The sequence below is a fragment of the Equus asinus genome, chromosome 4, assembly GCF_041296235.1.
Source record: "Equus asinus isolate D_3611 breed Donkey chromosome 4, EquAss-T2T_v2, whole genome shotgun sequence".
NCBI classification, from domain to species: Eukaryota; Metazoa; Chordata; class Mammalia; order Perissodactyla; family Equidae; genus Equus; species Equus asinus.
In genome coordinates this window covers 45,606,507-45,619,380 of record NC_091793.1, presented here as the reverse complement: position 1 = coordinate 45,619,380, position 12,874 = coordinate 45,606,507, and the positions used below count along the sequence as shown (strand labels likewise).

The window sequence follows — 12,874 nt, the reverse complement described above, 5'->3', positions numbered from 1 at the left end:
ACTTAGATATCAGACATTAAACCATAGTAAAATTTTTCGTTTCAAGGGTCTTTGTTTTGGGTAAAATGGAGGTAGTGTTTTTTTAAATCTATCAATATGTACTTTTCTTTCCTGAATTCATGACTTTACCTGGTGAGCGTATCATCTGTCTTGAGGTAGAGGAGGGAATTATTACAGCAGGAAAGAAAAAAGTAATAAAAATTATTTAGTTTTTTAACTTTGGAGACAAAAATAAGAGGCTTAAAAGTCATAATTTATTGTTAAAAAGGATTTTATAAAATCCTTTTTTATCTCCCCATGTAATATAACAAGATCCAGGTTTCAGTTGTGACTGAGACCCCACTGCACCTCCACTCTCTCCACAGTTTGTTCATCTCCTTCTTTTACAACAAACCCCCCGCTGTTCTTCCCCCACTAAGCTCATTTGGAGTTTCTGATTCTTGTTACCAAGAGTTCTGTCTTTTCAGTTATGAGAACTTTTTTTTTTCTTCTCCCCAAAGCCCCCCAGTATATAGTTGTATATTCTAGTTGTGAGTGCCTCTGGTTGTGCAAGAACTTTTTTTTGAAGCCTGAACTTTGTTGATCTCCATTCCATGTGATGGATGTTTATCATTAGTGCATTTTGACAGGAAAAATATAGCCAATACGGGTGAGCAAGAGGATGCTATGAATTCAGTAGTGCTTATCAACTTTTATTCATCACATCAACATGTGTATATATACAGTATTTGTAAAAGAGGAGTACTTGCATGTCCAAGACGCTGTTTATTCAGTGTATCAATGATGCTTGGTGACCATACAAATTTGCAGATTCCTTGAAATGACTCTTAGCTCCACCCTCCTGCTCCCAAACTCAAAGTTGCTTAATTCACAGGATGGGAGCCAGTGTTTTAGATTCCTTTTCCCCAAGGTCATTCTCACCTGAATTTGAATGAGCTCTTTCTCCAACAGCAGTTTTGTTTATTCCAGCTTCTAAGTGTTTCTGGAATCCATCCTTTCTCTTCTACACCTCCTGTCACAGCTCCAGTCCAGGCCCACTTACCCCTCACATATGTTGATGCATCAGCCTTCTGTCTGGTCTTTTTTCTTACTGTCTGTCCCTCGTCCAATCCATTGTCTATATTGCAACCAGTGTGATCTTTCTGGTTGTGTCCTTTCCTTGCCTGAAATGCTGCTGCTCCCGTGTTCCATCATGAGACATGGGATATCTTGGTTTCAGTCATGCTCAATTGCTTGTGACCTGTAAACACATCGTGTACCTTTTGCCCACGAGCTTTCATTTGAACCAGTTCTTTGGTGGGAACAGTCTTTCTCCTATACACAGCAAGCTCATGCTCAGCTCATATGTCACTGATGAGACTTTGTTCTTCATCCCCTACAATCCTCTGGCCAGAGTTAGCCACACCTTTTCCTGGCATCCTGGAGCACTTTGTGCAGGCTTTAGTTTGGACTTTTCACCCTGTGGGCACTCTGGGAATAGGAACTTTTAGTCATGTTTATATCTCCAAGCACCTTGGACAGTGCCTGGTACATAGGAGATGCCCAGTAACTGTTTACTGAACAAACTGATGTGGATTGACATGCTGTGACTATGGGCCTCTCTTTGAGACTAGCTCCTGAATGGGATTCCCTGTATTGTAGAGATGTGGAAATAGAGCTAGAAAAATGTGTTAAAATTATTTTCTGTATTCTGCTTTTTCTCATTTCAGTCTCTTCTCACATTTTTACTCCCAAATAAATAAGACTTTATTGAATTTTTCTCTGATTGCAAAAGCAACACATAGCGTAGTATTTACATGGACATCAGACAGGCTTGAGTTCAAGTTTTGCTACTCAGTGGCTGTGTGCTTGTACATAGTACTTAACATCTTTATACCTTAGTTTTCTCATCTGAAAAGTGGGAATTATTATAATAGTACTTACTTCATAAGATTGTCATGAAGATGAAATTAGAAAGTGCCTGTAAAGTGCTCAGCACAGTATCTGGCACAGTAATTACTCAGTAAAAGTACACAACTGTAATTGTTCAATGGAGAAAAGGTAAAGGTGAGTGAGACCCGAACACAGCTGGAGACTATTGCCCAGGATCTTCACTGTGTTATATTAAAAGAAAACATAAATCTGACTCCAGAAGCCTTGGCGAGTAATCTTGATCTTTTCTTTAGGATAGCCTTTCTCACCTAGGGTTTGTCTGAATCACAGAACTCAGAAAATTAACAGAGTGATTGTTTTCTCTCCCTCGAGGATGCTACATAACTAACACTAGTCTAGACGAACAGGAGAGAAGCTGCTTCACTACATACAATGCATGGTTTAGGGCACTGAGGCTTAATCATCTCCCCACCCCTTGACCTTTAAGAAAGGCTGCTCTGGGGCTTTTTTTTTTTTTTTTTAAAAGATAGGCACCCGGGCTAACAACTGTTGCCAATCTTCCTCTTGTTTTTTTTTTTCTTTTTAAGGATTGGCACCTGGGCTAACAACTGCCGCCAATCTTTTTTTTTCCTGCTTTATCTCCCCAACCCCCCACCCCCCAAACATAGTTGTATATCTTAGTTGCAGGTCCCTCCAGTCGTGGGACGTGGGACGCCGCCCCAACGTGGCCCGACGAGCAGTGCCATGTCCGCACCCAGGAGCCGAACCCTGGGCCGCCACAGCGGAGCGCGCTAACCCAACCACTTGGCCACGGAGCCGGCCCCTCTGGGGCTTCTTGAAGACCTGGTGCAGGGGCTCTCCGCAGCGCGTTGGAGTCGCACTCTCCTAAGTCCTCTCTAGAAACCCTTCTGCTCCTTGAATCTTCTCACTGATGGCAGTTATTAAAAATGTCTCCCTCCCTTACCCATATTTGTTTCTAGAACCCCATTCATTTGTTCCTTCTTCATGTCGTGTTCACCATATAGCCAATAGTTCTGACAGGATCACCTTGCTACACCTCTCTCCCCGTCCTTGTGTACCACACTCCACCTCTGGAATTGCAGGGAAGAATGTCTCCGAGAAAATTCATGCCAATAACTGGACTACACAGCGGTAGACATGACTGATAGCTTTTTTTTTCTTTTTCACATGCAGACTTTTTAAAGTCATCTGGATCCCTTGCTATTTTCAAATACCTCTCCTTGACAAGAACTATATAGTTATCTGGGCACTTAATCTAACTGTATCATGATTTGTGCTGCTGAGGCTTCTGCAAGACCGGTGCTGTATGGCAGATCAAGTCTCCTCCTCGTGCCCTTCCTGTTTCCTGCTGATCTCCAGTGCCGACAAGGGGCATGCTGCCTCCCAGAAAGGCAGTGAGCACCTGTTTTAAGGGGGAGGTGTAGGTCATGATGTCTCCTGTTAGTAAGGAAGAATATTGGGGAGGCAATTAGCAGTGTTTACCATAATTCATATGATGGAGTGTCATATAGCCATTAATTTTTGAAGAATATTTATTGACATGGGAAAATGCTCACAATATGTTAAAGAAGAAAGCAGGATACAAATCTGTAAATACAGCATGATCCCAATCTTGTAAAATAAATTATATACGCATAGAAAAAATACAGGATGGAAATACACTAAAACATTAACAGTGATTATCTCAGGGCGGTGGGATTTGGGGTGAATTATTAACTTCATTATTTTCTGCATTTCCCAAACTTCCCACAATGAACATATATTACTTTTATAACTGAGGGGGAAAAGAAAGTCAATACATGTGACTGCTAGTACTGGGAGGGGGCAAGAGTGAAGTGGCAGTAAGGGGATATTTAGTACTTGTACTGCCTCAGCCCGTGTCCTCATTTATAAAGGAGGGATGACAGCGTCTGTCCTGCCTGCCTCCCAGGACCACTGGGTGTGTGAAAGGGCCCCAAGTGTATGTTGATTGTTACTCCAAAGCAGCAGCTCAAGTGCCTTATTTTAGGACACACGCTTCCATACCGTTTCAAAGGTCAGGAGGGATGTGGACACGGGCCTGCAGTGCCGTTGGCCAATGCCTTCTCACACCCCCACGGCAGGCCACAGATGCCGGATGTCTGGGGTGAGCCTGCAGCCCTGGTCATTCTGATCTAAAGGATTCCTGGTACTTGTTTGAAATCTGTACTGAGCGACCTTTCCACTCACAGTTCAATTCCAGGCTACCTCTCTGCTTAAAAAGTTCTTTAAACTGGTTCTGTTGAAATAGTTATTGCTGAAAATGGCCTGAGAATTAGCACTCTCCCAGCGTTCCAGTCATAAGGAGGCACAACATGGACCCAGGTGGTCAGGGTGAAGGTGAAGGAGAGGTGTGGGAGTCAGGCCGGCCAGAGTTGGATCTCACTTCCTGTGCGATGTTGGGTAACTAGCTTTCTAGACATGTCTCTAATATGAGATGTGATGAGGTTACACGACAGAACACACATAAAAAGCCCAGTGCATAGAAAGCACTAACCAGATGTTAGTTCTCTTCCCATTTGAACAATGAGGTCACTCATTCTCTGCCTGCAAATTTTCTCTTCAAAAACACAGCTTAGTGCCCAGCGCAGGGAAACTCAAAATGAAACAGAACTCACTGAAAGTAGAAGAGCACAGCTACTTAAACAGGACCGTCCAGTCACTCTGCATAAAGCTGGCGAGATGGTATTTCACTAAACATGTCTTCATTTAGGCAAGCTGACACTCATGCCAAAGCTATTTGATTGTAGAGATTATAAAAATACTTTAAAAATGCATTTATAGAATGAAGTAATAAAAATACTTAAATTCTTTTTTTCTAAACTTTTTTCACATAATCTAAAATTATGAAGCCAAGTTTCATTTCAGTTACTGTTAAGACATGGGTCACCCACAACTACTCCAACTATTTTGGATGAAAATCCTAAAATGTATTCTTCCTAGCCCTTTATAGAACATTCTGGATTAATTTATCTTTTTAGAGAAACTAAGAGTCATCATTATGAGAATTAGTCTATGGGCCATACTGTTATACAGATACTTTCTGGGTCAACTAGAGTGTCCTTTGGGAAACAGATCGTCCCAGATTTGTGATGTCTTGAGTAATTTTTTCATTCTTCTGCCTTTCTATGCGGTTTTCAGTTGGCCTTTGTTGCTTTCAGAAGGCCTGCCCTCTATCTAGCGGCCTCCTCCTTTGCCATTTTTTTTTTTTTGGTGGGCTTGAAAGCCAGATAAGAAAACATGTTAGAAATGTATGCAAATTTTAGTAAAGAGGCAAAAAGGGAGATGCTTTAGGAGCTCTCCTATCAGGAAATTGTAAGAAACTTTGACATCTCTTTTGGCAGCTCGAAGGCCTTTAACACTCAATTCCTGATCTGTTGTTTTGCCAGAAGTGACTTCTGGATAAATGGCATTTTCAGGAATACTCTCTGTACTTTACCTATCCTTAGAAAGGCTATTATGGTAAGTGAGATAATGGATGTAAAAGCACTTTAAAAAAGCATAAACGGTGAAATAGTATTGTTTGCCCCATGTATCTATAAAGAAACACACACAGATGGCTAAATTGAATCAACCCCAATGTTTTATTTAATTTAAAGTTTTAAAAGGCAGTGGTTAAGCACATTATTTATGTGTATATATATGTATGTATACATACATACATACATATACATAAAAGGAAACCAACCCCTTTTCAACTTTAGCCACTGATTAACTAGGCCCACTGTCTACTGCATGATTCAGTTTCTACTTCATAAGACCAATTCTAAAAGTAAAAATAAACAGCCTTAATCAGTTTAACAGTAACTATTTGTGTTTCTTTTTTTTTAAATAAATAAAGTTACCATTAAACTGATCACATATGGTAGAAAGGGAGAACTCACACACACAAGCACACACACAGTCCCCAAGTTAAAACATGTGACGTATGAATGACCTATATGTACAAATGGGTGCTGCCGACTCCCCCACCCCCAGCAGAGGCCACCAAAGAACCCCAGTACTCAGGGAGTCCCCATTCCCTCTGCTGGGTTGGGGGACATGTGTTCCTGGCACCCCGAGTTAGACCTCAGAATGCATGCTCCCCATGCAACGATACAGATGGGGGCTCAGTTCTACGGTACTAGTGTTCAGGTACATGAGGGAATAAATAGGCATTTGTAGCTGCCTCAGAACTAAACCATCATTTATAACTCTTTATAGGGAGAAATGTATTCTGAAGTTCTAGATAAGTGATATACAAACTTTTAGAGTGTAGTCAGTTTGCAAGTCTGGGGCTGTGTGTATGTGTGTGTTTGTGTGTGCATTTCTATCTATTTATACAAAATTGAAATGAAGTGAAGAGTGGGGCTAGGTTTAAGGAGCAGCTGCTTGGCTTCCATTTAGTCAGTCTTGATCTCACAAGTCGCTTGCCTCAGCCCTTATTTAGCAGCTCATCCTGCTTCTCACATGCTTCTGTCTGCTGGAGAGATTCAGACGGGGCAGCTCACACAAGTGAGAGGAGGGACACGGCCAAATCTTCTGCTAAGAATCTTGGCAAACAGAATGAAAGATTCAGCCAGGGCTGCTTTATAGAATGAAGTCCTTCAGTTCCATACTGATGAAATGGAATTCTTTTTTTTCTGCTTCTAGCCCCTGCAACTCCGTCTAACTGCAGCTCGGTATGAATGCCTCAATATCGCAAAAACACAGGATCACCTCTTAAATATACTGGATTCTCAATGAGTAAACCAGTTAATGTGTTTCTAGCCAAAGCAAGGGCATAAATGTTTTAGAGAAAAGATTCCCCTGGAGCTACAGAGAAAAGATGCTGATAAAAGCAATATTGAGAGTTGAGCAGGTGATGCTTTCAGTCTGTGTCGGAGCTGGTCTCTTCGATGACAGAGTACTGGTTGAGTGCTTCCTCCAAAGGCGTTATTGTCCCATCAGGTTTTAGTCCCATTGGTTTAAGCAACTCCTCTCTGGAAAAAGAGAGAAAAGAGGAAAAAAAGTATTCACCAGCGTCACACATACACCCCTCCTCCCACCCAAACCCACATCCTTTTAAAAAGAAAAGTCTTTAAAAACCAAAGTATTTTTCCTCAAGCTCTCTCTGTGTGTTTGTAACAGGAAAGATGAAAGGGGCATGGAAAGAAAAAGAGGGAGATAAAAGACTTCATTCACACAGGCCAAACCTACTAAGCCAATTAAAAGTATGAAAAGTCAAGGTCTAAACGGGCTCAGGACAAGGAGCAGGTCCTTCTGTTTTTAATGATTAACCTTTTTTTCCCTTCCTTTTGTGGATTCGTTTTGTTTTAGTGAAGCTGAAGCTGCCAAAATTTCATCTGTCCCAGTGGGCCAGGCATCCAATTAAATGGCTGATTTGATATATGTGGATTTCTTCAATGAAATAAATCTGTCAGATTTGATTTTGCCTCTCCAATCTCTAGTGATACATAAGTACTTATTGATTCATTTCAAATCAGTTGGCCTTCCCCAACTTTCTCCCTCCCTTTTCTTTCCTCCTCCTTTTTTTAAAAAAATACCATTGCTTTTGTTTGTGGCAGTTTAATTATGGGATTGACAGCCATTTTAATCTCTTCAAAGCTCCCCAACTGCCTCTTTTCAGCTAATCCAATTATATCTACTCCACAAGTTACAGCCTCATCTAAAGATGATTAATTATTGATTAAGCCAATCAAAAAGCATTAGGAAAGATTTATTTAATCTTTTCATAGGCTCTTATTTATTACAGGGAGATTATGGCAAATGTACCTGTTGAGCTGCTAACTCCAGTCCTCCTCCCACCCCGAGAAGGTTAGCAGTGTACTTTAGGAGTAGCCTTAAAGAGGCCCATGAGCTGCTTAAGATGCGTTTCTCATGGAAATGGGCATCACTCCCTGGAAACGTCTATAATCAAGAACCTACATGGCAGCAGCTGTGATACTGCTGGGATTCGGAGTGAAGGGGAATTATAAAAACTCTCCCTCTGCCTCCATGCTGTTGTCCCTTAGGCCGGCGCAAAGAAGGAGTCCCTCTTGGGAAAGGCTGGCCACACAGCAGTGTGACCGTGTTAGAGGCGCAGTGAAATATCCTGGGGAGGGGTAAGAACAGCTCAGTGGTCACTGGATAAGCCAGGAGGAGCCTAATCAAGCAGCTCTCACTGGCACCAGAAGACGGCTGCTGACAGTTTGAAAAATCTATTTGAGTAATGTGGATGGCTGACTGGCTAAGTTGAGGCTCCTGAATGTTATAAAGTAGGAAACGTGTTTCCTGATCTAAGAAAAGGGGTCAGAATCATCGAGCTTAAAGTTGAAGGGGCCTTAGAGATCATTTAGTCCAACCCCCTCATTTAATAAAGGAGACTGAGTGACTTACCCAAGGTCACATATCTAGTGGCAAAGGTGAACCTGGGACCCAGGTCTCCTGAATCCCAGTCCTGTGCTCTTTGTAGCGCACCACATCTGGATTAATAGCTCTAATTGCACTGGAGGAGCAAACTCTGAGTTCAACTGTTCCACATCTGCTCAATAACTATGTGTGCCAGGAACTAGGTAATATACTGGGGAGAAAAGGAAGACTGGGCACAGTAGCTGCCCTTGAGCAGTGGGTGAAACGTATATATGAAAAATAACTTAGAACAAATGGGGTAAATGCTGTAACAGAATCACGAACAAAGAACTGTGACAGCTCCCGAGATGAAGCACAGACCAAACTGCCGGGGGAAGGTAGGGACAGTACCACCAGTGAGGTGTCCCATGCCAGGCAAAGAAGGCACAGAGCATCCAGGCAAAGGAGACTGTGTAAAGGGCTCTGTATGGTTCCATCTACTTGTGTGATTTGGTAGACTTTTGGATTGTGTCAATTTCTTTTCATGAAGCTGTGAAAAAGGTCCCAGTGTTTAGAGAGTGGTGAGGGTCAATGAAGGTGCGGCAGGAGATATGGCTGCAAGGGTAGTTTGGGGTCTAGTAGTCAAGTGTCTTAAATGCCAAAGTAAGGGGCTAGGGTCTTACCCTGCAAGGAATGCCCGATCAGGTCTGTTTTAGAGGGAGGCATCTCTGGCAGCAGTGTGGTAGACACACTGGAATAGGAGGAAACTGGTGGCAGAGAGACAAGTCATTAGGATGTCATTGTAACAGTGTGTGTCAGAGGAGACAGAAAGCTGGATTATGGCTGTGGTTGTGGAAAGAAAAGGCAACATTTCTGAGGTAGATCTCTGACCCACTGGAAGGGCAGGGGGTTGGTGAAGGAGAGTAAGGAGTAGAGTGCCCTTTTGTCTTCTAGCTCAGATGACCAAGTGGATGGTGATACCATTCACTGGAGCAAGAACACAGCAGATGGAGTGGATTTGTTGGGGAGATGCTAACATCTTTTAGGACATGAAGAGTTTGAGGTCCTTGCATGACAACCAGGTAGAAATGTTTAGTTGGAGTCAGAAATAATCTGTTCCCATTAAAACTTCTCTCTAGCTCTGATATGCACTACATATCTATATTTTTATAACACAGTTTCCCAACTGATTGTGCAGGACTTTGTGATATTGGACACTATTTACTAATAATTGATGCAAAAGGAGAAGGGGACAATCTTCTGGGAATGAAACATTAAGAGATAAGAAAGTTCAAAGGTCTACCAGGATTGGTGGACTGAGGGACAGTAAGGTGGGGTAGGCTGAGGGTAGGGTTAGGTCGAAGTAGGATCAGCAGATGGGACTAAAGTAATTCTATCAAGATAGTGATGAATTGCTGGGTGGATATACCATCACCCTAACATTACTACCACGACTGCGTTTCCTTGATAACAGGATGATACTGGGGCTAGCTACCAACTTATACAAAGTAGCTAGCACTTTCTCATCCAAACCCAGGAAGAATATTTTCAAATCAAGTCCATTGGTTTCATCTCTACTCCCTAATCCAATTTTACAATGGAAATAATTAAGAACATGACAAAAATTTTATGGCCAAATTATGGGTATTCACCTACGGAATAAAGGGCCCCATATTTTAATTCTCACTTGTGAACTATCCTTCGTCAAGCATTTATTTTTTGGGTCCTTTGTATCACCCCTCTGCTAACAGGGAAGGTCCTCTGAAGGTATGAATTTTCTTTTTCACGTGGCTCCATGTTATGCTTAGATCTACTGACATTTCTGTGGGAGGAGGTGTCAGTGATAACTGGCCACATAATCATGCATTCAGGCAAATGAATTAAGGCAGTACTGTGATGCAGTGGAAAGAACAAAACGATCTGGAGTCAGGAAGTCTGTTTGAAGTCCTGGCTTATCCACTTACCAGTTGTGTGATCTTGGGCAAGCCTCTGAGTCTCAGTTTCCCCATCTGTGAAATGGGGGTAATGATAATACTAGCTCTACCCACTTCCTAATGATGATATAAAAAGTAATAGTACTAGTAGTGGTAGTAGTAATAGTAATAGTAGTAATGTAGATAAAGAGTTCTATGAACTGTGAAGGAGTACTAAATACTAGCTGTTATTACTGTGACAGTGAAAGGCACATCTAGGTTTTGGAATCAGACAGACCTAGCTTGTAATCCTGGATTCATCACTCATAACAGTATGACCTTGAACTCTCTGAACTTCAATTGCCTTATCTCTAGAATTGGATGGGAATACCCACGTCACTGAGCTGTCATGAGGGCAAAAGGTCATTGTACATATAAAGTGTGCAGTGTAATGGCTGGAATGTAGCTGGACCCCACGAATTGCATTTCCTGTCCTTTATGTGCTTATGGAAGGTTTCCCCAAGCTTATTAAGGCACTCTTTGGGAATAAGTGGGGGAAGAATATGCAGAAGCAAATAAAAGACATGGTCCCTGTCCTCAAGAAGCTTTTAGTCAGTTCAGAAGATAAAACACACACACATTACACAATATTAAAAGAATTACAGAACAGCAGATCAACAAGCTTGAGATGATTAACAGGCAGCCCTGCTTTCCCTAGCTTGACAGTTCACCCATATAGCCCTACTGTAATTGAAATTTGTTTAAAGGAGATTTCTTGTCCTGTTTGGGAGTGGAAGGAGAGAAGATCACTTATAGATATGTGACTGTCTTTTCCTTATGGGCCCCCCAGCTTACTTTTCAAATCCCCATCTTAATGTTTCTGATCTTCTTTCTCTCTATCATACAACTAGCAGCCCACAAATACTAAAATGAAATCTTTGATATAGAGACTCACACCTAAAAGGTCTGATAAAGGACCTGGTTATACTAGACTGTTTCATTTAATAAGATTTGTTGTATCTAGATCAGCAAGATGTGGACAGAGAATGGGCCGCATTAATGAATACCACAGAAATGTTACTCCACCAGTCATATGGGCTATGTACATGTGGGAGGGACACGGAAGAGATGCGGATGCTGATCACAGGCTCCTTGCAGGAGGTGGACTCAGGGCCAGACTGTAATGACAGTGATGGACATGGATTCATGGGGAGAAAGGCATCCCAGAAGCAGAAGAATCAGTCAAGCAAAGGCACAGAAGCAAGAGTTAGTTGTGTGCAGGGATCGGCAAGCAGGTTGGCTTGGCTGAGGTAAAGGAAAAAGAAAGCTCAAAACAGATATGGGGTACGAAAGAGGAATTGAATGGAGACTCTGAAATCCTAGGCTGACAAGTCTGGATTATAGTACAAAGGTATTTTTGTCTTCTATTATAAGGGCCCCACATTTAAGAATACTGATTAAAAATAATTCTCATTACAAAGTTTGAAAGCTATGAAACAATATTGCTCTGACATATTCAAAATAAAATGTTCTATGCTTTAATCATTCAATTTTCATATCCCTATGTGTCTAGCACAGTGCCTTGCAGATAGCAGATCCTCAATGAGTGTTTATTAACTAAATTTAGTTGCAGTTGATATTATCTTGCACTTTCACAGAAAGGAAAGGTATGGTGTTTTATGGGACTCCTAATAATAAACCACAACCAAGAGAAAAGCTGCATCTTTGGGTATAAGATTCACTTTCATCATCAAGATTTACAGAGTTAGGAAGGGTATTAGCATTATACAGGAAATTCTGCATAATGCTTTCCAGGATTTCTCGTTCTCTACTAGACTGTGAGCAACTTGAGGGCAGAGTCCATGTCTTACCTGGCTGTAATTTGCAGTATCTAGTACAGGATGGGGCACACAGTAGATGCTCAGTAAATGTTTATGGAAAGAATATAATACATGGGTCACAGCATAAATGGAGAATGGTAGAGAACCATTTGTCAGGAATCATTCTCATATTATTTTAATTGAAATTATTTCCCTGATGAGTCAATGTCATCAGACATTCTGACCGTCCAGCAGAAGTCAGGCCCTCTTTGTACCATACAGCCTGGATTCCCAACCACCAACTGGTATAACTCAGCTTTTTATATATGGGGCATCAGGAGGTCTACATTCTTGTCTCAGACCTTCTACTAACTTGCTGGGTGTCCTTGGGCAAGTCATTTCCTTCTCTGGGCTTGAGTCTCCTCAATATAAAATAAAGGGTTGGACAAGATGATCCCCAAGATTCTATTATAATTCTAAGAGTCTAAACATTAGGCTACTAAATAATTCTAATCTATTTAAAAAGCTGCTAGGTTTTTAAGACACTAAAACTCAATACTGCTAAGCCTTTAGTTTCTAATCAAGATATTCTAAGGCTGAGTCAAACAAAGCATCCTACCTAATTGTCACTGACATACACCAAGACCAGAAATCCTTTCTGCAAAACTACCAGCAGATGATTAGAATGATTACAAAAGTAAATCAAAGCAATGGCAAATGTTACAAGGAAGGATCTAAATTCAATCATGGCCCTCAATAAATAGGCCATTTCATGAAGAGTTACTGGTCCTAAATTATGAAGGTCCCACCTAAAAAGGATGGCTAGGTGTCAGATATATGTACATCATGGTTAAATGGAGATACTATATTGAAATGTGCATCAGGATTAAGATATTCACATAGCAACAACTCCTTCATACT

The 12,874-nt window shown here is 41.4% G+C and overlaps 1 protein-coding gene across 7 annotated transcripts in view; it reads right to left on the bottom strand.

The window, feature by feature from the left end:
- Positions 1-5,476: 5,476 nt before the first annotated feature.
- Positions 5,477-12,874, bottom strand: part of RIC8B (RIC8 guanine nucleotide exchange factor B) — a 105,279-nt gene continuing 97,881 nt past the window's right edge. For 6 of the 7 annotated variants that reach the window (XR_011502686.1, XR_011502687.1, XR_011502688.1 and 3 more), the window contains one exon: positions 5,477-6,872. Coding sequence is in view for 2 of the 7 variants with exons in the window: in XM_014865840.3 (XP_014721326.1) it covers positions 6,761-6,872 (112 nt within the window). In the remaining 5 variants the exon portion in view is untranslated. The remainder of the gene's footprint in view (positions 6,873-12,874) is intronic. The other variant, XM_070507198.1, reaches the window with a different exon arrangement.